This window comes from Propithecus coquereli, unplaced genomic scaffold, assembly GCF_000956105.1.
Source record: "Propithecus coquereli isolate 6110/MARCELLA unplaced genomic scaffold, Pcoq_1.0 Scaffold202, whole genome shotgun sequence".
NCBI lineage: Eukaryota > Metazoa > Chordata > Mammalia > Primates > Indriidae > Propithecus > Propithecus coquereli.
In genome coordinates this window covers 2348819-2375492 of record NW_012145190.1, presented here as the reverse complement: position 1 = coordinate 2375492, position 26674 = coordinate 2348819, and the positions used below count along the sequence as shown (strand labels likewise).

The window sequence follows — 26674 nt, the reverse complement described above, 5'->3', positions numbered from 1 at the left end:
TTTTTACTGCTTCCATTTCTTAACTGGCATTTTAATTTAGCATATTAACTTAGTATATTTTGGCGCCACTGTGGCAGTTTCAGTGTTCTGATTTGGGAGAGGTGAAGTGAGATCTGCACTGCCCCATTATCTCTAGAAGTGGCTTATTCCTGCAGGACAGTGAATGCTTGTCCTTACCATGGAGTTATAGCTTCATTGAGTTGATACCAGCAAATTTTTCTAGGGAAAAATAATCTAATCTCATGTCATGACTACAGCAGTTAGCTACATTCTCCCTCTTCTACTGACAGTGTAGAGACTTGGATCTGGTTGAACCTTTCTTTTCAGTAGTTATTTCTAGGGAGTTGTTGAAGAGGGTATTGGGCGAAGCGCACTGAGCAGTCACTGGTGATGGGCTCCCAGGCTTGGTGGTGGCTTGCTTTCTGCACTGCAGTAAAACCATGAGAGGGCATCTTTGGCTCTGGGATTAATAATTCACCTGTCTTCTCTGACCTGTGACCTTTTCTCTCCTTTCTCTTGCCCCTTCCCGCTAGTGTGAAGTGAGGGGGGCCTTCTCCCTCCTTCCTCCTCCCTCTGTGATCCACCTTCCTTTATACCCTGCCCTGCGGCGGCTCTGCCCCTTACCTTCATGGACGACTCAGAGGTGGAGTCGACCGCCAGCATCTTGGCCTCTGTGAAGGAACAAGAGGCCCAGTTTGAGAAGCTGACCCGGGCGCTGGAGGAGGAACGGCGCCACGTCTCGGCGCAACTGGAACGCGTCCGGGTCTCACCACAAGATGCCAACCCACTCATGGCCAACGGCACCCTCACCCGCCGGCATCAGGTAACCCCTCTCTCCAACAGACCTGCAGGTAGGACTTTGGCATGGTCACAGAGAGGCTATGATCCTTCTTGAGAAGCTACTCCCCTCTTGGTGATGGGCTGTCCATTGCCTGTGCTTCATGGTGAATCTTTGCAGGGGTGATAAATACTGATAAGAGATAAAGGGATATTGCTGCCTAGTTGGGTGGACTTAATCTCTGGGAGCATCCATCTGATGAATTCTTTTACTGGAGTAGATTTTCTAGGTTGCGATGCAGTTCTAGTAATGGCAGATAATGTAGTTTGGGGCTGTACTCAAGTTACTTTTGTTTTCTCTGATTTTTTTTTTTTTTTTGGTATCAAAAATTCAGATAAGTAAATGCCTGCTTAGTGGTTGGGCATCTTGTGCTTTCAGCTCTAGTTCAGTATCCCTAAGGGAACAGTCTGTTCTCAGAAGGTGTGGCAGTGTCCGTAGATTGTATATTCCTGCTCCGTATTGTCTTTGTGTGCTCTTTTTCTTGGCTGTGTAAATCATGTCTTGGAGGAAGGGGTCATTGTTAATTCTGTTGGTTAGAGTTGGAGAGGGAGCATCATGCTGCTATTTAACCCAAATAACCACAGGAGCCAGTGGTCTCTGGGTTGGCTGACACTATGATGTGACTTGGGAGAGTCGGTGTTAGAAATGAGAAGGATCTTGTGTTTCCCCTGGTTTTTCTAGTCTGACTTTGCTGTGATGTAATCTGTCTGAGGTTTTATCTGTGTGTGTGTGTGTGTGTGTGAGTGTGAGTGAGTGAGAGAGAGAGAAAGATAGATAGGCATTGCATGATAGACAGCATCTTAAGAGATCTCTGGTTGGGAACCAGAATAATGCTCATCCCCTGATAGTTGTTTTCATTGATAACACCTTTTTTAAGATAGAGAAAGTCCCTCATGCTGAGGAGCCTTATAGTTGGGTGAGAGGACAGAATTTCAATTGGGGGATAATTAGGAATTTGAAGGAGGTTGTGTGTTTGCAGTGTTCCTAGGATGATTATAGGAACTGGAATAGAGGGTTAGGGGTGATATCGATATAGAAAGGGGGAAACAGGACTGATCAGCCTTGGAGGTGGTGGGGAATTCCAAGATTTAGTACGTGGTTTCTCTCTTATTTTTAACTTCTGCTCAGCAATGAAACCACACCCTTCCTTCTTCCTGAAAGTAATGTTTAACTTCCTCTCCCTGCAGCATTACACTCTCTATGTAATAGGGATGGAGTGGGGGAAGAGTCTCCTAAGGTGGCTGGATCTCACTGTATTCTACTGGAAGAGGAGCAGGCAAATGTATTTTTATGTCGTATGATGTCATTAGATTATTTCTTGCTGCTTCAGACAGAACAATTTAATAACATTTTGGAATGTATTCTGTGGCTCAGATAATTGGTGATGACAATATTGAGACTTCTGTTTTTGTGAGGGGAGTTGGGGTACTTGTTTCTATGTATTTAGAAAGGGAGACTCTCTCTTGCTTCTTTCCTTAAAACACTGCCTGGAATGGGAGTTTCCAGTGGTAATAGAGCATGAAGGTTCATGGAACAATAAAGAAGCCTTTTGGAAACCCCCCCACTTTAGCGTCACCAACTTTTCCTTATATTCTTAATGGTGTTCCAGAAAAGATTTAGTAAAGAATAACTTACCTGAGTCTCTGCTATTTATTCTGCAAGTAGTTTTTGAGTGCCTATTATGTGCCAGGTACTGTTCAAGGCATTAGGGATACATCATTAAACAAAACTGACGGGGCCGGGGGGGAACCCTCTGCCCTCATGGAGCTTACATTCTTATGTTGCAGAGACCCAGTCTGCCAGAGTTCCAGGCCTGATTCCAATTTTGAGGAAAGTGCTAAGACTAAGGAGTGATGTGGTTTTTTATGAGTACTGACACAAGGACTCCAGGCCACAAATACCTTCTTGAAAGCCCTTTTTTTGTTTGGAAAAAAGATCATTTATGTTTGATAGAGCAAAGGAAGGCCACAAAGTGAATTGTCTTCTTATGGGATGTGTTTCAGAACGGCCGATTTGTGGGTGATGCTGACCTGGAGAGACAGAAATTTTCAGATTTGAAACTCAACGGACCCCAGGTAATTTTCTTTTGTCTCAAGGCCTGGGTTGCTTCATTTGTATCTTCCCCAGCCTATAAGAGCATATTGGTGTCTTGTAAAGTGCCTGGCACATTATAAAAACCTATTAATTAGTTTCTTTCATTTAAGAAAATAAAGTGGAGCTCCAAAGTGTGTGTGTGTATGTATATATAGTTTTGTTTTGGAATGAATTTTAATGGGCACTGGTCGTCATCGCTATCCCCACCCCACCCTCACCCCCATTTTGATCCCCAGGCACTCCATTTCTTTTCTAGAGAGGGCATATTTCTATGTTGCAGAAAACCCTACCTAAAATCTGGCTGGTCTTGAGCCTTTAGGCAGTATCTGAAGAGTAACATAGAGCCAGTCAAAATATGGCTTTTATTGGGATTTTCTGGTTTATCTTAAAAGTTCTTTACTTATTGGGTGTGCTGTTCTTTTGAAGGGTCACTCAAATGTAGATGAAGTAACACAGTTCATTCATATTCACTTAGATGACCAGAACTGGAAAGTTAAATCCGCTGTCTCTGTCACTTGGATGTTGATGTGGTTATAGTTAACTCAGTTTGTGTTTGTCAAATGACTAGAACTGGGAAATTATGTCTAGTGTCCTTCTGTACAAGTTTAGAAGATGCATGAGGAGTCCTTGTCTCCTGCAGCATCACTTACGCTTCTCATTAGGATGGATTGTTAATACATATGGCTGCTTAATAGCTTTCTCCTTTTTCTCTTTTTCATACAGGATCACAGTCACCTTCTGTATAGCACCATCCCCAGGATGCAGGAGCCGGGGCAGATTGTGGAGACCTACACGGAGGAGGACCCGGAGGGAGCCATGTCTGTAGTCTCTGTGGAGACCTCAGATGATGGAACCACTCGGCGTACAGAGACCACAGTATGCTAAGACTTGTATAATTTCTGGGAGTGATAGAAGAGATCTTCCTGTGCTCTCTATTAGTGGAGGGGTTAAGCATTTAATTAAGGTGAATGAAGGGCCATTGATCTGTAGTGATGGCATAAAGAAGGTGATCTCTGGTCAGAAAAGATAAAAAAGAGATATGGGAAAATCTAATGGAATGGGGAAGAGAGAAGGTATATCACGTTCTATAGTAGCTTCCTTTATAGTCAGAGTTACTGCCAGGGCAATTTTTCTGTTTGGGGACTTCCTATAGGATGGAAAGAAAGATAGATGGCAGACTGTAAGGCATTTCTAGGTAAAGAGACCTAGAGGTGTAGGGGTTTCTTAGAGTGGTCTAATATTTAATTGCTCACTTTCTTCATTAGTTTTCTTTTTCTTGTTCCTTACTTGAAGGTTAAGAAAGTAGTGAAGACTGTGACAACAAGGACAGTACAACCAGTCCCTATGGGACCAGATGGGCTGCCTATGGATGCTTCATCAGTTTCTAACAACTATATCCAGACTCTGGGTCGTGACTTCCGCAAGAATGGCAATGGGGGACCTGGTCCCTATGTGGGGCAAGCAGGCACTGCTACCCTTCCCAGGAACTTCCATTACCCTCCTGATGGATATAGTCGCCACTATGAAGATGGTTATCCAGGTGGCAGTGACAACTATGGCAGTCTGTCCCGGGTGACCCGTATTGAGGAGCGGTATAGGCCTAGCATGGAAGGCTACAGGGCACCTAGTAGACAGGATGTGTATGGGCCCCAGCCCCAGGTTCGGGTAGGTGGGAGCAGTGTGGATCTGCATCGTTTTCATCCAGAGCCTTATGGGCTAGAGGATGACCAGCGTAGCATGGGCTATGATGACCTGGATTATGGTATGATGTCTGATTATGGCACTGCCCGTCGGACTGGGACACCCTCTGACCCTCGCCGACGCCTCAGGTAGGCAAGAGTAGGGGAAGCAAAGGGTCTTTCTGAGACAAGGGGTCCCTTTCATTCTATCTAAGAGCTTTTTGGGATCAGAGACACTTGTGGCCTCCTCCCTTTTGCTTTTTTTTTGGTAGAAGGCCACCTTGTTTTTCCCTTGTCTGATTTTGCTTAGTGTTGACCATCTATATCATCTTTTTTCATTGTGAAAGTCATGTATTCTAATTATAGAAAATGACTTGTGATGGTTATTGGTCCAAAAGAATGGACTTTGCTTTTATGCCAAGGTTTCTGCTGTGTCTAGCTAAGATCTGACCACCTTTTGGTGATCGTGTGCATCATAAAGGAGCCTGATGTCTGGGGCCATGTAATACTCATTCCTTGGAATCTTCAGCTTCTGGTTTGGTTTTAAGAACAGAGTTGAGGGCCACACACAGTGGCTCACGCTTATAATCCCAGCACTTTGGGAGGTGGAGGCAGGAGGATGGCTTGAAGACAGGAGTTCAAGACCAGCCTGAGCAACATAATGAGACCCTGTCTCTGCCACACACACAGAAAAATTAGCTGGGTGTGGCTGCACACACCTATAGTCCCAGCTACTCAGGAGACTGAGGCAGGAGGATAGCTTGAACCCAGGAGTTTGAGGTTGTAGTGAGCTATGATGATGCCACTGCACTCTAGACCAGCCTGAGAACAGAGTGAGACCTTGTCTCAAAACACAACAAACAAACAAACCCAATAGAGTTGAGGGTTTTAGGCTTTCAGAGCCAGAAGAGACAGTTAAGGGTATGTATAAGAACCTTCCTGTGGTGGTTTTAATCCCAAAGTTAAAAACAAACCTTGACCTTACAAAGGCCCTGACACTTTGTGTTGAGCCTGGCATCCTTAGGGGGAGAGGTTCATTAGCAACACTCTGAAAGGTCGCTAAGCAGCTACCTACTCTATGGCTTTACTACTTGTCCCTGGGGATTCTTTGGTGATGTGAATAAGGGAGTGATTGATGTTTGAACTTGTAGATGGTTTTCCTTGGTGCCTTGAGAGAATGCTTTAGAATGGGGTCTGCAGACTTTTTTCTGTAAAGAACCAGATAGAACTATTTTAGGCTTTGTGGATCATATATCATTGTATATTGTCGTTCTTTTTTTAAATAACCTTTTAAAAATATAAAAACCATCCTTAGTTCCGGGGGTGTACAAAAACAGGTTTGGCCCATGGGCTGCCAACCCTGCTTTAGAAAAAATTAGGGACAATGTTTTCCAGGCAAAGAGAAATAAGAAACGAGGGAAGATTTATGATTGTCTTGCTGTACCTTAGCAGCTGTTGCTGAATTTCTCAGTATGGGGTTATGACCTTCGAAAGCAAGTGCCTTGGTGCTCATTTTCCTCAGGTATTGGGTAGCTTTGATTAACACTGAACGGGCTGGGCCCAGGGGTAGAGGCCCCATTATCTAAGCCTGAGTCACTCACCTTTCAGGTTGTCTTGGAGAGCTGATCCAACTCCCATGTGACTCATTTTTATTCCTATAGGGGCACCAGACTGCAGCTGGTGCAACCTGGAGCAGTGGTAGATAGCAGCTATCACTGAAGCAGTCTGCCCAGGGTGTTGGCTCTGTTGCAAGTAGGCTTTTTCTGACTTCCTCATTAGTAACCAGATAGGTGTGGGTGGCCAGGTCATTCTCTGCTGTCCCTAGCTGTTGTAGTTGACATAAATAGGGTTTTGGGCCTGGTTCTTGGGTTTATTCCAGTGTAACAACATTGTACTTGGAAACCTGCTTGACTAGCAAGAACATTTGCTGCTTCCTGTTCCAGGTCTAGGAGAGTAATGCAAGGTCAAACTTAAATAGTGAGGCAGTGATTAGTGGAAAAAGCACTGAACTCAAAGACCTTGGTTCTACTTGTGCCTCTGCCACTAGCTATGTAGCCTTAAGCAAGTCATTTGATCTTTGTGGTCACAGCTTTGAAGGAAAGAATGTCCTGATCCACTGCCTGTGAAAGATGATATAAGACAGATTTCTGAGTGATGAAAATTTTGGTTATGGTAATTGTTGTAATTGTTTATATTGAAACAGTAATAGAAGTAAACTGTGCTCAATGCAGAGCTTGAAAAACTCAGTAAAGCACACCATCTATTGATAAAGAGCCACTGTCAACATTTTGGTTGACATCCTTTGAGTTCTTATGCATGTGAACATACCGTATTTTTCCCCTAGTAAAATGGAATCTTACTTAATATACTGATTATTAATAGTAGCCTACTTTTAAAACTTAACTATATAACTTATTTTGTTTCGAAGATATTTTAAAATAGTCTTGGTTTTTTTTTTTTTTTTTTTTTTTTTACTAAGTGCTTTATCCCTCTGAATCACTGTTGTGTGGTTGATGTTGATACCTGTGAGGCAGGCCTTCCGCACTGGCCAACCTTGAGTATTTGGTGACAGTAGGAGTGGTTTTGTAGAACAAATAACTGATTTATTTGGAGAGCTCAATACAATAGATAATCCTCTCTCCTGTGGGAGCCACTGGTGAGAGATAATGGGTCTCTTCCGGGTGGTTATGAATAAATAATAGTGTGACAGACTCACCCTCTAGTGGTTGTTGATAGTACTGAAACAGGAAGAATTACATTCTGGTTTGACTTTTCTCTTACCGTCAATTGCCTTGTCTGTTTCTAGTGGCTGGGCATCCCAAATGTGATGTTGGTTAGTAGACTCCATTTTGACAGAATTGGAGTTACTGTCTTTAGAAATTGGAGGATAGAAGTCATATCTCTAACATACGTGCTGAGTAGCAGATGTGACCTTGAGATGAATTGTCAAAATTAATGTTCAAGTTTATACCCCATCAGTACCAAAGCCAGGTCCTCACATGGTGTGTAGCAAGATGTTCTTTACTAATTTTCTCTGTGAGCCTCTTTTATAATTTCCAAAGTAGGATAAAGGCGAAGCTTAAATATGAAATGTGTTTTGAGGTCTTACCCCACCAAATGCTTCTCGTGTGTAAATGCTTCGTTTCCTGTTCAGCTAAGGGTTTGTAAGAACTGTTCTCAGGCTTTTGCTGACTTCTGTGGCGTTGAGTCAGTTGCTTTGGTTAACTCTGCTGTCTGAGGGTTTATTTTAATCTCTAAATGCTAAGTAATCAGGATTTGGTTCTTTGTGTGTGTGTGTGTGTGTGTGTGTGTGTGTGTGTGTATATATATGTGTTTGGAGACTGAGTCTCGCTCTGTCCTCCTGGGTAGAGTGCAGTGACGTCATCATAGCTCACTGCAACCTCAAATTCGTGAGCTCAAGCCATCCTCCTTACCCAGCCTCCCAGGGAGCTGGGACTACAGGTGCATGCCAACATGCCCAGCTAATTTTTCTTTTTTTAGTAGAGATGGGTCTTGCTCTTGCTCAGGCTGTTCTAAAACTGAGCTCAAGCGTTCCTCCCTCCTCAGCCTCCCAAGAGTGCTAGGATTACAGGTGTGAGCTACTGCTCCCAGCCTTTTGTGATTAACCTCTCCTGAATGCCTGTTCCTTTCTTTTTTTCTTTTTTGCCTGTTACTTTCTAAGCCAACAAACTTTACAGAAAAAGGTAGTTTTAATCTAATTGCAGGCGCCTTGAAGATTATTACCTTTATTTTTCCTATCCCATTAAGGAAAATTGATCAGTATATCATTTATGGAAAGGGGAGATCAGTGTACTAGAGCTGGGGTTAATTGTGCCTTGAAGATGAGGGATAATGGGAGCATCCAGGAAGCTAATGGCTTAATGGCTTGATATATTTCACTTTTCTCTTGGTTCTTCCAAAACTTTGCAGGAGCTATGAAGACATGATTGGTGAGGAGGTGCCATCGGATCAGTACTATTGGGCTCCTTTGGCCCAGCACGAGCGGGGAAGTTTAGCAAGCTTGGATAGCCTGCGCAAGGGAGGGCCCCCACCTCCTAATTGGAGACAGCCAGAGCTGCCAGAGGTGATCGCCATGTTAGGATTCCGCTTGGATGCTGTCAAGTCCAATGCAGCTGCATACCTGCAACACTTATGTTACCGCAATGACAAGGTGAAGACTGACGTGCGGAAGCTCAAGGGCATCCCAGTACTGGTGGGATTGTTGGACCACCCTAAAAAGGAAGTGCACCTTGGAGCCTGCGGAGCTCTCAAGAATATCTCTTTTGGGCGTGACCAGGATAACAAGATTGCCATAAAAAACTGTGATGGTGTTCCTGCCCTTGTTCGATTGCTCCGAAAGGCTCGTGATATGGACCTTACTGAAGTCATTACTGGTGAGTTCTAGGCTTAAGGAAAATTGTTAGGTTTGGGTTACTGTTACCTTCTAGAGATGTTGAGAGCTAGAGGGGTTTCCAGTCCTTTTACTTTTTATTAAAGGTTTTAACTGGTGGCCTTTGGGTTGGATCCATCTCACAGATTTGTTTAGATCATGCAGGGCTTTTGAAATTTTAAAGAAATGGTTGCTAATGTTTAAAATTGAGGATATTTCACTTAAAATTCCAGTCCCTTGGCTTCTATTAAAAATGTGAGCGGGCACAGTGGCTCACACGTGTAATCTTAGCACTGTGGGAGGCTGAGGCAGGAGTATCGCTTGAGGTCAGGAGTTCGAGACCAGCCTGAGCAAAAATGAGACTCTTTCTCTACTAAACATAGGAAAAATTAACTGGGTGTGGTGGCACACACCTGTAGTCCCAGCTGCTTGGGAGGCTGAGGCTGGAGGATGGCTTGAGCCCAGGAGTTTGAAGTTGCAGTGAGCTGTGATGCTGCCACTGCACTCTAGCTGGGGCAACAGAGCAGGACTCTATCTGTTTAAAAGAAAAGGTGGACAAGCTGGTAAAAGATGGATCTATTTTTCTCCCAGTATTTGATCTAAGCTGATTGGAGTATTGGAGCACGTGCTCTCTAATTTGTAATAATCTCTAACATATCCTGTTATCTCTGAGCAACTACTGCCACATAGGAAACTTTCTCCCAAATATGGAAGCTGAGTATCAATTGCCATTTTTCTACATTTTGATAGTTTCTTTTAAATATCTCCCTGTCTTGACCCACCTGCTTGGCCCATATAGACACTTTTTTTTTTTTTTTTTTGAGACAGAGTCTCACTCTGTTGCCCGGAGTAGAGTGCTGTGGTGTCAGCCTAGCTCACAGCAACCTCAAACTCCTGGGCTCGAAGCAATCCTACTGCCTCAGCCTCCTGAGTAGCTGGGACTACAGACATGTGCCACAATGCCCGGCTAATTTTTTCTATATAGATTTTTAGTTGTCCAAATAATTTCTTTCTATTTTTAGTAGAGACGGGGTCTCGCTCTTGCTCAGGCTAGTCTCAAATTCCTGACCTTGAGCGATCCACCCACCTCGGCCTCCCAGAGTGCTAGGATTATAGGCGTGAGCCACCGCACGCCTGGCCTAGACACTTGAGCTTGTGGCCCTTTATTTATTTAGAACGGCAGTTTTTCTGATTGTAGGTTATGATCCATTAGTGTAAATTGAACACAGTTTGTAGAACCTAATCAGCATTTCAAGAGAAAGAAAGAAAGAAAGGAAAAGAAATACTATAGACCACTGGTTTTCAACTGGGAGTGATTTTGCCCCCAGAAGACATTTGCAGTGTTGGAGATAATTTTGATTGTTATAATTTGGGACCGTGGTCGGGGAGGGAGTGCTACTGGTATCTAATGAGTAAAGATGGCTATACTGGGAAACATCCAACAATGGACAGGACAGCTCCCCACAACAAAGAATTATCAGGCCCAAAATGTCAGTGGTGGCCAGGTGCAATGTCTTATGCCTGTAATCCCAGTGTTTTGGGTGGCAGAGTTAGGAGGATCACTTGAGGCCTGGAGTTTGAGACCAGCCTGGGCAATGTAGTAAAACCCTCTCTCTCAAAAAAAAAAAAAAAGCCATTAGTTGTAGTAGCATGCACCTGTAGTCCTAGGCACTCAGGAGGCTGAGGTGGAAGGATTGCTTGAGCCCAGGAGTTCAAGGTTATAGTGAGCTACAATCATGCCATTGCATTCCAGCCTGGATGAGACCCTGTCTCAAAAAAAACAAAACAGTGGTGCTAAGACTGGGAAACTGTGGTATAGATAGATGAGAGAGCATTGCTTTATAGTAAGCATTGTTTTACAAAACTTTATTTCATTATCTGTATGTATTCTGCTATAATGTAAAATATATTTCTTGCTGTGGGTCACAAACAAAAAGCTTGAATATCACTACAAGATACTTGGTCATTGGGGAAGACTAAGAAATGATGCAATGGGAAATTCTCTTTGACATTGTTCAAACATACAGTGTCGGGTGCTTGAGAGCTATCTGACAAGTTGTCTCTGCCAGGAACTCTGTGGAATCTCTCATCCCATGACTCGATCAAAATGGAAATTGTGGACCACGCACTGCATGCCTTGACAGATGAAGTGATCATTCCACATTCTGGTTGGGAGCGGGAGCCTAATGAAGATTGTAAGCCACGCCACATTGAGTGGGAGTCAGTGCTCACCAACACAGCTGGCTGCCTCAGGTAACACTAGGGGCTTTGAGAACGCAAAGATTGAATTTTTGAGGAGTGACTTAAATTTCTTTAAAAAAGATTAAAAATCTTTAGCTTGTTATTCAGCCTCTGCTCCTATCAGTATTGTGTCCTGTAGCTCCAGTCTGTCTTCCTGCCTTTGTCACCTCTTCCTCGTGTGTTCCGCATGTACCTGTGTTGCCTTGCTTGATGTTCCCCACACAACCTCCTCACTTTTAGTTGTCTTTAGCTTTGTTCACCTACTTGGTTAAGCCCTTGTTCAGTATCTACCACGGGTAAGGCACTGGTCTAGTCCTGGACTTGTGTGTGTCTGTGTCCCTGCCCTCAATTATCTGTACTTCAAGTCAAGCTGCATTAAATGCAACAAAAGGAGTACAGAGTATTATGAAGGTAGGGCATGGGTGAGGAAGGTCTATTCCTTCTATCCGCCGATGCCTTTTCTCCTTATTTATCTTTTTGAGGCTAAACTCAAGTGCCTTTATTTCATGAAAGTTTTCCTGATTTCGTCTTCCTATATCCTGTAAATGTTGCAATGTAACCTTTCTCTCTTCAGAATATACCCCTATGTGCTGTGCTCCATGCTACATTTGTGCTTCCATACAAGAAGTATCTATTCTATCTTGAATTATTGTTGTTGGTGTACATTTATTAACCCACACCCCAGTGGGTTGTAAAAGCGCAGAAGGTAGGAACTGTGAATCAGCTTTCTCTCAACTGCAGTGCCTTATAATAGGTATTCAGTATTTGTTATAGTGAATAGAAAGTATTGAGGAAGCTCGTAGATGTTGAGGGATATTTTAGGGAGGATTTCTGGATTTGAGTCATCTTGAAGCTTCTGGTTTCCCCTCAGGAACGTAAGCTCAGAGAGGAGTGAAGCTCGCCGGAAACTTCGGGAATGTGATGGTTTAGTTGATGCCCTCATTTTCATTGTTCAGGCTGAGATTGGGCAGAAGGATTCAGACAGCAAGGTAAGTTAATGTCTGAGTGAATTCCATTCACTACAACCATGAGATATCTGTAGTAAAGACCTATCGTCTCATGCTTTCAAATAATATTAAATATCTGTACCAGCCCTACTCTCTAAAATGGGAATTCAATTGAGAAGAAAACAGTTTTCTTTAGAATTTCCTTCCCCTGTATTATTTTAAAGCTGCTTAGCTGTCTTCTAAGATTGTACATTTTCTAAGTAGTAAAAACAGTGATCCAAGTTTTGGGTCACACACCAAAGAGTAGCAGAAGCCAGTAAGTCCAGAGTTGGGCTTTTCATTAGCCTGAGGCTACAAGGATTTCGAGAAGCCTGGAGCGCTTAAGAGGCATCCTCAGAGATTGTGGATTGGGCTGTGCATTTGAGGATCAACATTTTAAAACCTGAATCATGGAAACCTGTGCTTGCTGGGAAATCACAATAGGCATTTTTTTCTCTCTCTGAGCCTTTTTTCTTTTGTCCCTAAGCTTGTGGAGAACTGTGTTTGCCTCCTTCGGAACTTATCGTATCAAGTTCACCGGGAGATCCCACAGGCAGAGCGTTACCAAGAGGCACCTCCCAGTGTTGCCAACAATACTGGGCCACATGCTGCCAGTTGCTTTGGGGCCAAGAAGGGCAAAGGTAAGTTTTGGTTTCTGTTCCTTGCCCTTGTGGGACAGGGAAAGGAAAGAGAACACTTTTTTTTTTTTTTTTTTGGCGACAGAGTCTTTCTCTGTCACCCAGGCTGGAGTACAGTGGCATGATCATAGCTCAGAATAACCTTGAAGTCTTGGGTTCAAGCAATCCTCTCACCTCAGCCTTACGAGTAGCTAGGGCTATAGGTACATGCCACCATACCAGCTAATTTTTTTAGTTTTTATAACGACAGGTTCTCACTAAGTTGCTTAGGCTGGTTTTGAATTCCTAGTCTCAAGTGATCTTCCTGCCTTGGCCTCCCAAAGTGCTGGGATTGCAGGTGTGAGCCACCATGCCTGGTAGGAAAGAATACTATTAGCTTTAGGTACAAAATACTTGCCAAGCAGAATAGGAGTCTGCCTGGTCATGAATATCTTTTTGCTCTGCTGCTGCTTCCCCTGTGTTGTGTGCTTCATTGAAGGTGGTGGTGGTTTCAGTATCGGTGACTGGGGCAGTGAAGGACGAGAACCCAGCTAATTTGGGGCCTTCTCCCCATACATCCTTTGTGTTTCTTGTGTTTTTCTTTTTCTTTCTGTACTTTCCTGCTTATTTGTCCATAATCCTGCTGACATCTTTCTCCTGCATTTTTCTTCCTTTGTTTCTCTCCTCTGCTTTCCACCTTGGGTGATGCACTGGAAGATGAATGGTTCTCCAGAGGTGAGTGGAGTCTTTTAAGGTGCTTATCTACTTCTAATTTGCATGTTTTGGTTTTAGCTTCCCTAGTATTTTCTTGTCTAACTCTTCTCTGTGAATGCATGTAGGAAAATGTAGTTGAGGAAGACATTGGAACAAGTTTAGCTCTTGAGCTAATAGCTCATGGCATGCTATTTCTGGGCAGCAGTCCCTGTTATCAGAACTCAGGACAGTAGCTACAACAGTGGTTATCCTTGTCTTACTTATCTCCTGCCTGTTTTCTGACCTTGTTTCTGCATAGCCCCTGCTGGGACAGATTATGTTCCCCTTCTCCCCCAAACATGCATCTCTGAACGAAAGATTCTGACTGAAGAATAAAAAATATGCTAAGTGCAATCTTTGCTTTCTTTAACTTTTTACCCCTTTTCCCTCTTTTATTCATTTCTACAGGGAAAAAACCTGTAGAGGATCCAGCAAATGATACAGTGGATTTCCCTAAAAGAACTAGTCCTGCTCGAGGTAAGTTTGTATATGTTTAGTATTCTCTCCAACTTAGGGATTTGAAGTGATGGTGAAAGTATTAGAAAACTCCATAGTAGTATAACAATAACTTGGAAAGGACTACTTGTTAAGGAAATTATTCAAGTTACTTGAGGATAGGATAGGATAAGGTCCTTAGAGCAGAAACTTAGGAATCCTAAGTGGCCACTACTGTTTTTGAGACTTAAACCTCACTATTAATAAGAAGCTTATTTTTCACAGCTTGGATCTTTATCATCATCAATACAGTGAAACCAAAGTTCACAACCCTCCATAGATATAAAAAACTTAAATGTTATGTCTACAATGGGCCCTTCTACTTAATTAATGTAAAGTGGGGTGAATGACTGGGTTAAATTAGAAATAATTGGTAAGGAGGAAGGAAAGACAGGAGTTAAATATGATGAGTTGATATCTGTTCTGCTCTTACCATGGATAAGTTATTATTAAGGCATGGAATCAGGTCTCTGAGCTTGCTGTTGAGTGGGTAGGAGAGTTGAGGGAGCCTAATGATATAGGAGCATAAATCCATTGATTCAGAGTACCAAGGCTGGACTCCAGTTAGCTAGAGCCTTTTTGATAGATATTGATTAGCATCCTCTGCCTTCTTTTCCTTTCTTGTGCAGGCTATGAGCTCTTATTTCAGCCAGAGGTGATTCGGATATACATCTCACTCCTCAAGGAGAGCAAGACTCCTGCCATCCTAGAAGCCTCGGCTGGAGCGATTCAGAACTTGTGTGCTGGGCGCTGGACGGTAAGTACCTTCAGAAAATGAATTTGGAGATGGGAGAACTTAGATGACTAGTTTGGTGCCATTTGTAATCTGTTTTACCTCTTACCATGTGTTTCTTCTAGTATGGTCGATACATTCGCTCGGCTCTGCGTCAAGAGAAGGCTCTTTCTGCCATAGCTGACCTCCTGACCAATGAACATGAGCGTGTAGTGAAAGCTGCATCTGGAGCATTGAGAAACCTGGCTGTGGATGCTCGCAACAAAGAATTAATTGGTACGGAGTTGGATGCTGTTACCTCAGCATCTAGTATAGTGCCCGCAATCTAGCGGGTGCTTGATAATTTATTGAATTTATTGCAGTGACTTGAGGGAAGGACCCTAGCCCTCCATAGTTTATGAATCTAAGGGTCGGCGAGAGTTATAGTTTAATGGTTCTTGGAAAGATGAGAAATGATGACTCTTCAAAAGTAGAATAACAATAGCTATTATTTATTTATCAAGTACTTGGTTACTAGGCAATGTTAAGTACCTTTCTGTTTTCATTTAATCCATACATGTTACAAAGGTTCTTTTTTTAATAGGATAAGTAAACTGAGGTTCACAGAAGTTAAGTAATTTCCCCAGAGTTAATACAGCTAGTTAGTGGCAGAATCACTGTTGTATTACATTCAATTACTATAATATTCAATATATTGTTTTTATTAGAATATCTGAAAGGACTGTGTAGTATATGTGATATATACAGTATTCATGTTGTTTCAGTGTTAACGAAGGAGAGAAGAGATAAAGGGGTGGGAAGGACAATAAATCCATGACTGTTCCAGGCCTTTGCCCTTTTTGATATGATAATCCCATAAGAAAATGAATTGATTTGTATGGATAGTACCTATACTTGATATGATCAGTGCATTTAAGTATAGTGCAAGGCTTCTTATGACCTGACTCTGCCTTTTCTCCCTGCGTACGTTCCTTCTGTCCTACTTCTATAGGTAAACATGCTATTCCTAACTTGGTAAAGAATCTGCCGGGAGGGCAGCAGAACTCCTCCTGGAATTTCTCTGAGGACACCGTCGTCTCTATTTTGAACACCATCAATGAGGTTATTGCTGAAAACTTGGAGGCTGCCAAAAAGCTTCGAGAGACACAGGGTATTGAGAAGCTGGTGTTGATCAACAAATCAGGGTGAGCTTACCACTTAAAATCACAGCTGGAAGAATTTGTATGAGAAGGGAGTTGCTAGGAAGGAGCTTTCCTCTTTTGCTTCTAAGGTTATTTCCCTTTGTTTATGTATGAAGTGTGAAGAGTATTACTCTATTTTCTATCTTAATTTTAATCCACAATTGATAACAGACTCTTAAACATTTTTTGTGTCACTGCTTGGGATAGAATGTAGCATTTGATGAAAACTTGATTTTGTCCATTTTGGCATCCACATTCTTATGTTCTTATTAGAGGGTATAGGTTCTAAGCTTCTTTCCTGGTGTTAACATCCAAATTCCATATGATATTACTCTCTTCAAAAGGAACCGCTCAGAAAAAGAAGTTCGAGCAGCAGCACTTGTATTACAGACCATCTGGGGATATAAAGAACTGCGGAAGCCACTGGAAAAAGAAGGGTGGAAGAAATCAGACTTTCAGGTATGATAACTCTTGAGACCAAGAATTTTACCTTTTTTCCCCCCTTGGTCCCAGGGTAATGCTTCTGTCTTCTTTGAGTTTTTTTTTTTTTTTTCTTTTTCACCATCATACTAAATCTATTTTTGACCCATCTCTTAATTAGTAGAAATTATTTGCCTTACTCCTCAAAAGAGTGGGGCGCAACAGTGCATTTGCTGCAGAAAGTGCTCTGGTCTTCCTCTGCGTCATAATATACTATAAGTGTTGGTGGTGATGAAGGATGAAGATGGCCTTTTTGTCTTTTCCCCAAGTCCCCATAGCTCTTTGAAGTAGTTTACTATTCCGAGACTATATTTCCTTCTGATAGTATCAGTGTTTGGAACCTTTGTAATCTGTTCCAGAACACAAATAGAAGCCATATATCCTAGTTTGTTTCACTGTATAGGGTATTTATTCAACCCTTACAAGAGTTGCCTTTTTGTAAGAATTGTATTTGGAAATAGGAACTTAGAGGTTTGTGCCCACTAAGGAGTAAGATATGGGTGAATTTAATATTCTGTGGCATTATTGCATTTTGTGTTTGCTTCCAGGTGAATCTAAACAACGCTTCTCGAAGCCAGAGTAGTCATTCATATGATGACAGCACTCTCCCTCTCATTGACCGGAACCAAAAATCAGGTACAGTATCCAGAGGGCACACCCTTCTCCTTTTAGCCGCTCTGCGCAGGGGTGGGGAACCTGCAGCCTTCTAATTTCAAGATTGTTCTTTTTTAAGCACCAAAGGAGGCAAGAAAAGCTTCATCTTTCTCTGCTGTACTCTTTTTAGTAAAAGAATTTGTTCTGTAAAATTTGGATTCAGTCAAAAAGCCACACTTTAGGACCTAGAAGGCCACATTTCACCTTAAGGCCGCAGGTTCCACACCCCTGTGGAAGGTAATAATACTCTGCTCCAGGGTTGTAATGCGAAGTGGGTAGGTAGGAGCATTAGAAACCAAAACAAAACAGGTTATTAGCCTGGATGTGATTCCCCTATATTTGCTTGTGACATCAAAATCACTGGGACCCTAGTCTCTTTTTTCTATTTTTTTTTTTCCCTCTTTTAAATTTCCATATAGGGACGAGGTGCAGTGGTGTATGTTTTATAGTCCCAGTTCCTAGGGAGGCAGAGGTGGGAGGATTGCCTGAGCCCTGGAGTTCGAGACCAGCCTGGGCAATATAGCACAACTTTCTCTCAAAAAACTTTTTTTATATAATATTAAGTAATACATGTTTATTATAGAAAAATTAAAAAATACAGGCAACCAGAAAAATAACACAAAAATATCACTTGTTTCTGTTACCCAGAGATGGCCACTGCTATTTTAGGTTATAGCTTTTTAAACACTTTTGCCATGTGAGCAAACACATTTTTCCCCAAGAGATGAATCATATATTTTGTTTTGTAAATTCTTTCTTTTTTACTTAAAGTGTATATTGTGACCCTTATGACACTGGCTTTTGCCTTGGTCATTAATTTTTTGTTTGTTTGTTTGTTTGAGACAGAATCTCACTCTGTCACCCAAGCTAGAGTACAGTGGCATCATCATAGCTCACTGCAACCTCAGACTCGTAGGCTCAAGCAATCCTTCTGCCTCAGTCTCTCAAGTAGCTGAGACTACAAGCATGCACCACCATGCGGGGCTCAGTTTTCTATTTGTAGTAGAGACGGGGTCTTGCTCTTGCTCAGGCTGGTCTCTAACTCCTAACCTCAAGCAATCCTCCTGCCATGGCCTTGCAGAGTGCTAGGATTACAGGCGTGAGCCACCCCGCCGGGCCGATTATTAGTTCTTGAAGTGTAGTCTAAGGATTCCAAGAATGTTGTCATTTGTACTGACGGTACAGAAGAACTGGTGCTTACTGCTGGTGGCCTAGCACAAACCAGGGGAGTGACACCAAACTGAATGAGTCATTGTAGTCTTCATTGCCATGTACTTAGTTAAAAGAAAAGCCATTTTTACTTAAGAATATAATTGATAGAGCTGTAAAACTTAATAATTGTACTATTTTTCTACCCTTTAGTACACATCTTTTTAATATTCTGCGCTGATGAAATAGGATTACTCATAAAGCACTTCTGCTGCATACCAAAGCATGATGATTGTCTCAAGGAAAAGTGCTTAAGTTACTGAGTTACTAGTTGGACTAGCCACTTTTTTATGAACATCATTTTTACTTGAAAAAATTTCTGGCAAATAAACTGGTTATTTATACATGGATATTTAGCAGATATTTTCTCAAAAATGAATGTAGTGAGCTTGTCATTTTGAAGAAAATAACTGACAGTATTTGCTGCCTGGGCTTTCAAGTGAAAATTGTAATTTTGGAAAACTTGTATCTGCCACTGTGAGCTTGGTAACTTCCCAATACTTAAAAGACTTTCTAATGAAATCAGTGGTGATATGAATGAATGTGATTTTAGAAAAATATTATATAATGATGTGTGTTAACATTTGAAACATCTACATAGGTCTTCGAACCAGTATTTTGCAAGTGACTAACGGATGATGTTTTAAAATCACGTGTGGGTAATTGATCCATTCAAAGTGCAAGACAGACCAGTCTTTTAATTTAACAGAATATGAAGAGATTGTTAGTTTGGTTTCAGATTCCACATGACTGCTAACCTTTAAGAAACTGCTACTTGTCTAGTATATACTATCAAAGAAGGATAACCAAAATTATCTGAAATGACTATTAAAAATTTCCTGCCTTTTCCAACTTTTTATCTGTGTGAGGCTATATTTTCTTTGTGTACTTCAACCAAAATAACATATCCCAACAGATTCAGTGCAGAAACAGATATGAGAATCTAGGCTGGGCATGGTGGCTCACGCCTGTAATCCTATAACTCTGGGAGGCCGAGGTGGGAGGATTGCTTGAGGTCAGGAGTTCGAGACCAGCCTAAGCAAGAGCAAGATCCTGTCTCTACTAAAAAAATAGCAAAAACTTAGCCAGGCGTGGGGGTGTGTTCCTGTAGTCCTAGCTACTTGGGAGACTGAGGCAGGAGGATTGCCTTAACCCAGGAGTTTGAGGTTACTGTGAGCTAGGCTGACACCAGGGCACTCTAGCCTGCGCAACAGAGATTTTGACTCAAAAAAAAAAAAACAAACAGATATGAGAATCTAGCTGTCTTCTATTAAGCCAAACGTAATAGAAGGGATACACAAAAATTAACAATATTTTCTATTAAAAATATTATTAACATAAATTTATTAAGGAAGTAGATATTTTAAATTTCTCAGTGTGATAAATATTAATACATATAACCCATGCTAATGAAAGCTCTTTGGATCCTCATACTTTTTAAGACTGTAAAGGGACCTTGAGAACAAATAATTTGAAAACTGCTGGCTTAGATGGATTTGTTTCTTGTATTGAGAGTCTGTAGGAAAGCGATCACTCTAAGTCCCATGAGGGCTTGTTACAACTGTGGAGTTGTGATCAGTGCCTGGCACGTAGTGGGTGCTAAGTAGAAATTTGAATGAAGGGAAGAAAGGAGGGCAGACCAGAGAGCAATTTTTATGTTGTGTATAGATTTTGAAGAGTTCGTTTTTGACATGGATAACTTTCTCACTTCATATAGATAAGAAACCTGATCGGGAAGAAATTCAGATGAGCAATATGGGATCAAACACAAAATCATTAGGTAGGTGATTAATTCCTGCCGAAGGATGTGGAGTAACATTTCACTGGGCTGAGGGATACTAGCACTGTGGTTTTTTCTAACACCCTGATCATTTACCGTCCTAGAAGAGCACTGGCTGATCATTTCCATTTGGAAGGATGTAAAGAAATTTACTTTTTCACATTCCCACATGCTCAAAGCTTTTTAGAAAATCTTCCTCTGCCTCTCCGGTTACACAAGTTCAAGTTTTTGTCTCTAAACTTACAGCCCATCACAGTGTGACCCCAGTTTCCTTCTCTGTCTTCTCTTCGTGCACTCTGTGTCAGCTTGCCTGGTCTGCTTGCTATTCTCTCTTTACACTCTGTGTTTCTTTAAATTGTGCTCAATACCTCCTACTGGAATGTTCTTCCCGTTTGCTTTTCTAAATTCTCTTTATCCCCAAAGACTTAACTCAAGTCTCGTTCTCCCTTGTCAGGTCCCTCCTAACTATTGCAGCATACTACACCCTCTCTTCTCTTAATTCCAATACATTTTACAGACAGATCTTTATTATCATATGTCATAATCTGAGTATTTCATACATAATGTCTTCCCTATCAGATTCTAGTTCTTTTTAAGTCAGGGACCATCAGACTTTAATGTCTTTCTTGAGCATTTGGCAAAGCTCAGTTCTCAACAGAGGTGCCTAATTCATGCTTCCCTGTTTTTTATATATTGTACATAAGGGAATGTCATATTTCTGTGTACTTTTTTCCCTAGATAACAACTATTCCACATTGAATGAGAGAGGGGACCACAATAGAACACTGGATCGATCTGGGGATCTAGGCGATATGGAGCCATTGAAGGGAACAACACCCTTGATGGTAAATTCTCTTTGTTTACTGTTGTCCATCTAAGGCTAGTTCTATTTTGAAGCCTGTGTGTTTTGTGAAATAGGAAAAAAAGTACAGAGGAAAAGATAAGCATCCTTTTCTGGTAGGGGTTTTCAGGAAAAAGTAGGGGTTTTGACTTATGCTGGGATTTCTTGGGCCATTATTCTGCAGTGGTTGAGATGAGGAAGCCAGTCTATAAACATGTTACTGATGGGACTAACACTAATTAATCTGTTCTCATACATTACCTTCTTCCTGTCCCTCCTGTTTATGAATATTTTGCCCTTCTCTTACTATTGTATCTTGTTTTGTTTGAGTTTACAGATATTGGGATTTTCCCTAGGTCTGGCACACACTCGTGAGGTTCCTATCTCTTTACTAATTAATACTAACAAATTGCATGTGTTCACAGCAGGACGAGGGGCAGGAATCTCTGGAGGAAGAGTTGGATGTATTGGTTTTGGATGATGAGGGGGACCAAGTGTCTTACCCCCCTGTGGTATGTCCTCTAGTTACCCCCAAGATCGTCCTTGAGGAAGGAGTTTCCTGTGTGTCAGTAGTTTGCCAATCACGCTGATCTGATCAGGCCAGAGACACTAGTCTCAGCCATGTGGGCTCGGGAGGTTCTGCTTCTGTGATTATTACCTCTTAAAAGGCTGGGACACGCAGTCGTTGATCTGATTCTTCATTATGTGCTGCCTTCCTTCCTTCAGATTTGTTCAGCTGTGTATTTTGGGTCTCCTTGTTCCCAACCCTATTAACATCCTCTCTTTCTCTTTTTCCCTCCACAGCAGAAGATTTAGCACCACTGTCTCCGTTCCATCTGGGCTTATAATATATGTACTTTTTTTTGGTGGTGAAATGGACGGATGATTTTCCCTTTCTTCGCTGGACTATTGTGCCAACTGCCAGGCTGCCTCCTGCCCTCATAGCCCTAAGTGGCTGCCTTCTTTCCATCAACTCCCAACTTCTTCCAGTGAAGTTTAATTGTCCCACCCCCCCCCCCAAGCCCAATTTCTCCCAAGAAGCCTGACTCAGTTATTTGCATATCTTGAGCAACTGCTGCAGATTAGCTTTTTTTGCCAGCTCTCCCTGGAACTCTTGGCCTTGTGTGGAGGGAGGGAGAGAATGGGAATCTTCACTGGAAGCTGTGGGAAGACTTGGAAGTTACATGCTGTATATGCAATGTCCAGCAATCTGATAAACTGATGATTCTTAAGATTTTTTTTCCTGGTGGGGAAGGGACTTTTTATTTTCTTTTGGAGAAGGGGAAATGTGAGCTCTTCCCTAATTCCTAATGGCTATTTTTGAAGCAAAGAAGGCTGGCAACATTGGCACATTCCACCTGGCAAGGGCTCTTAAGTAAGTGGAGGTCTCCTAGAACCGGGATTAAGAAACCTTGCTCTCCTCATCTCCGAGGCAGGGACCGTCAAGGACCTACAGACTCCATCTCTTCTACAAGCCTCATGTCAACCATGGGCTGCTGCTGCCGCCCCTTGCGGAGGCTGTCGTTAACCCTCCTCTCCCACCCTGTGATATGTCTGCTGACTTGGCCTGGCTATTTGCAAAAGGCCATAGAAAGAGGAGAATGTCAAGACTTTTTGGTTGAGAAGGAGCAGAAAAATGTCTTTTGAGAAGAAGAGGAACCTCTAGGAGGAGCCTACTAGGAATGTACATGAAGCAGTTAGTCAGAAACTGGCAGGAAGCTTCAAAGCTGGCTTCCCCTACCCTATTTTTCCTTTTCCTGCCCTTATAGGCCTATCCTCCCCTGCCTCCACCCTGGATTGGTTGGCCAACTAAGACTTGATGTATATAACTCCTATCCCTTTTACCTTATAACGTGGGGATTGCCCCTGGCTTCGCCTCTTCTTTGTGCCTTTGGCCTTGGGTGCATCTCCTCCCTCCCTTCCATGTGCCTTTCTTTGCCTCTGCAGTCTCATTTCTCATAATTTTGCAAATTGTATTTTGTTGCTTTCTTACCCACTGTTGGCCCTAAATAGCAGAAAGAGAAGAGAAGTGACCTAGAGAACCTCAGATTCTCCATTGGGGATTGATGTAGCCTCTGATTTTAGCCATAGCAAGCTTTTGCTCAACAGCATATGGTTGGGATTTTGCAAAAATACTGTTTTGATAAATCTCAAAGTGAGGTTGGTGGGAGGAGTGAGTGGTGCAACTCTTATTCCTTAGGTGCCCAGAATTCACCATCATCTCTGAAGGGGTTATAGAGGAAAGTGTTCTCTCCCCAATTCCCCCCTCCCCAATACTGCCCCCTCTCACTTCAGCGTATATTAACAGGTTGGGCTAGAGGAATCAGCTGCTATGCGGGTTGATTTTTTTTTTTTTAATATTTTTCCTTAATTTGCCTTCCCCCTTAATCTAAAAGCTCTGTTCCATGCAACTGGAATTCTTTATCCCTCTCTTCCCCTTCCCTTATATATTGAGGCTATGGGGTAGGAGAAAAGTGCACAACCCACCACTCCCCTTCCCCATGCATTAAAATTCCTTATTTACCTTTTTCTCCCTTCCGTTTTCCCCACTTCTATCCACCTTTCCTGGTAAAAAGGAGCCTTTTGCTCTCTGTCACCCTACGAGCACACTGCACAGGGGAAATCGTCCCCATCCAGACCCGGCTCCACTCTTGGCTTCTCTTGTCCTCTTCTGCTCTTTTCCTGGTGCTCTTTTTTTTCTCGGTGGGGTGTGGGTAATAGAACAGCTGTGGGCTTTTGGGGACCTTTAACTGTTTTTTTCTTTCATTTATAAAAACACTAAACATTCAATTCCAGAGAACCAAAAATCCCACCTTCCCACCGAACACTACTAAGGGGCACATCTTCTGCTCCGTTCCTTTTTTCTTTTTCTTTCTCTCTTGTTAATGCTTTTAAAAAAAAATAAGTTTTTTATATAAATAAAGTTTTTAAAGTGTGTATGTAGGGAGTCTGTGTCATTTCTTCACTTCAAGCTGTATTTCTTCCCTCTTCATCTTGGTTACTTCCTTCCGTTATCAGTGTCCTTTTTCTTTCCAGAGCAACCAGAAGGAGTTTATACCAGGATTTATTTTGAGCTCATCCTCAGCTTAAACAACATTCTTTTTAATTATACATGAAACATTTTTCCCCCGAAGATTCTTAAAAATTAAATGTGGCTGAAGTTGAGCATGAGGAGCTTATTGCTCACTTAGAGATAAGAAACCAAAGTATAAAGAATTAATGACTTCCATAGTCACTGCGATTCTTTCGTAACATTTGAGAAAACTAACATTAAATAAAGATTACTACAATATGTGGCCCTCTTGAACATAACACGAGTAGAAAATTAGAAGCTACCAACTCCAACTGCCATTCTAATAAATATGAAAATGTAGAATTAAAAGGCCTGTGTATACAAGTGGTGATCACTGGGCCATGATGTGGCTTCTCAGGCTATATGCAGTCCTTCAGTCAGAAGATGATAGGCCTATTTACTTGACAGACCATACTATTTGGTAGGACATTATTTGTGTGTGGATTACCAGAGATTGTCTCTACTGCAGAGGCCAAGGATTAAGACCTATGGAAGGAGACTTATTTTTCTGAGGCTTTCATATCCTATCATATAATTAAAAGACTCATGAATTTATGTAAAATGCTTAAATTTTTAGATTAAAATTATATAGTTGCTGCTGCTGGTCCTATCTCATTTTGTTGAACTAGGACTTGGGTCTGAAAACTTTCTTGGGCTAGTAAGACCAGGAAATCTAAGAATTCTAGTTGTTACCTTTTAAGGCTTGATTTGTGTCTGAAAATTGTAGTGTTCAACTAGAAGCATGAGGCACAAAGCCAAAAAGCTATTGTAGCTTGCTTTCCAAAGAGGTTTGGTAGCCCCACTTGAGATGGTTTCTATCTATATAGAAAAACCTGGCTACTGGTCAATAGCCTTTTATTTCCGTGTTAATATTCTTTATTATTCACTGGCATTGAGCTAGATACAAACATTACTCCCTTCTTCCTGGATTGGTTCATTTGTTTTATCTTATTCAATAAATATTTGCTAAACGCTTCCTATATGCTAAGCATTGTGTAGAGGTAAGATTTAGATTAGAGAATGAAACGGATCCTTTCTCACAGATTACAATCCATGAGAATCCTATATAGCTAATATCTGTGATCTTTTGAAACATTGCTTTCTGTGCCCTTACCTAACTAAAATGAGGTGTTTAACAGAATGATCTGTAAAGGCCCTATATCTCTTAAGTTTCTTGATGCTGATTTAGTACAGCTTTTGAAACCTTTTGATATCTCTTGCTCACACCAACTTTAGGAATCCTTTGGATTTTGTCAAGATTTCCCATGTACTCCCGGATCCTTTAAAGTCTGAGATTTTCTGTAATTGCTTAAAGATTATGGTCAACCATTCTACTGCCTCCACAAAGCTGTTTTGTGAACATGATAGCTAACTGTAATGAGTCTTGCTGTGACACAGTTTCTGACAAAAGTTCAAAGCTATGACCTCACTTGGCCACTCATTCTTTCTTGCTGAACTAATGTACTTTGCTACAAATATCTCACCCAGGAAGAACTAAAGACCAGTCTTTCTATATCGTTCTTTCTCATTTTGCCTATTTTTATATCTGAAGTAAAGGTTCTTCTTGGTATTTTCATAGATCAAGTTATAAACCAGCTAGACCTAGCCTTACGGATCTGAGCAAGTACATACGAACTACCTGGATGCTTGTTGAAAATACATATTCCCATATTCCATTTCCAAAAATTGATTCAGTAGGTGGGACTCAGGCATCTGAAATCTTAGTAAGTCACTCAGATTGTTCTGACGTATGTGGCCAGTTAACTGCAAGTTGCAACACTGGTCTAGTGACATGCTAAAGGTGACAGGCTCAAAGTGGAACTAGGATAACTGGCTCCAACTCCACCGACCGTAGTACTAGTTTCATGGTGAATGTAAATAATGTGTGATGATCACCATGGTAAGAGAATTCATAAAGAAAACATCTCGAAGGAATGAATGGCTTACAGAGAAACTGAGGTAATGGTAAGTGATAGGCTGGTGTGTGGCATGTAGGTAGGAGAAACTTCTTGTCCTGCAAATCCTGTCACGTGGGTATCGCCCAGGCTGCTGAGGAGGGAAGTTATCCCTTGACATGGGACACTCTAGGGCTTAGAGAATCTCCTGGAATTGCTGGCTCTAACTAAAACATCACTTTGGCTATGAAGAATACCTCAACGGGGGAGCAAGTAGCCCCACTGCCTCCGAGAACTTTAAATCACTCCAGAGAGGACCTACCACGGGAAAGCTCAGGAAAGTGAGAAACAAGGTATTGCCAGAAGTAAATTTTTTTTTAATATAACTTTAAGACCTCTTGACTTTCCTGTTGTTTGTCCCTTAAAGCATTAGTTCTTCAGTTGATTCACTCAGAATGTAGGGGCAGACATGAATGGAGAGAATGCTGGAGGAAGTGAGGGAAAGCATCAATGAAAATAATCATTTTGATTGTTCTGCATTATTTTAACCTGATTTATGTTTTTCTTCTTTTGTGCAGTATGAAAGGACCAGGGCCAGATATCCATGAATGGATCGAGTCGAGTCATACATCTCTGTCTTCATTGTTGAAAAGGACAGGTTACTTCACTCTTATTAAGGACACAAAGGGATGACTACCTTACTTTCCCCAGTATCTCTAGTGCTAATGGACAGAT

The 26674-nt window shown here is 41.8% G+C and overlaps 1 protein-coding gene across 4 annotated transcripts in view; it reads left to right on the top strand.

The window, feature by feature from the left end:
* The window catches only part of CTNND1 (catenin (cadherin-associated protein), delta 1), a 46431-nt gene extending 21786 nt beyond the window's left edge, over nt 1–24645 (top strand). For 2 of the 4 annotated variants that reach the window (XM_012643945.1, XM_012643946.1), the window contains 17 exons: nt 534–823; nt 2842–2913; nt 3656–3808; nt 4226–4761; nt 8542–9005; nt 11071–11254; nt 12114–12231; nt 12716–12869; nt 14007–14075; nt 14723–14850; nt 14952–15102; nt 15818–16010; nt 16352–16466; nt 17036–17123; nt 20068–20130; nt 20869–20975; nt 21776–24645. In XM_012643945.1, coding sequence (XP_012499399.1) covers nt 629–823; nt 2842–2913; nt 3656–3808; nt 4226–4761; nt 8542–9005; nt 11071–11254; nt 12114–12231; nt 12716–12869; nt 14007–14075; nt 14723–14850; nt 14952–15102; nt 15818–16010; nt 16352–16466; nt 17036–17123; nt 20068–20130; nt 20869–20975; nt 21776–21787 — 2802 coding nt within the window. In that variant the 5' untranslated portion in view covers nt 534–628 and the 3' untranslated portion in view covers nt 21788–24645. The remainder of the gene's footprint in view (nt 1–533; nt 824–2841; nt 2914–3655; nt 3809–4225; nt 4762–8541; nt 9006–11070; nt 11255–12113; nt 12232–12715; nt 12870–14006; nt 14076–14722; nt 14851–14951; nt 15103–15817; nt 16011–16351; nt 16467–17035; nt 17124–20067; nt 20131–20868; nt 20976–21775) is intronic. The other 2 variants (XM_012643947.1, XM_012643948.1) reach the window with 2 other exon arrangements.
* The last annotated feature ends 2029 nt before the right edge of the window (nt 24646–26674 follow it).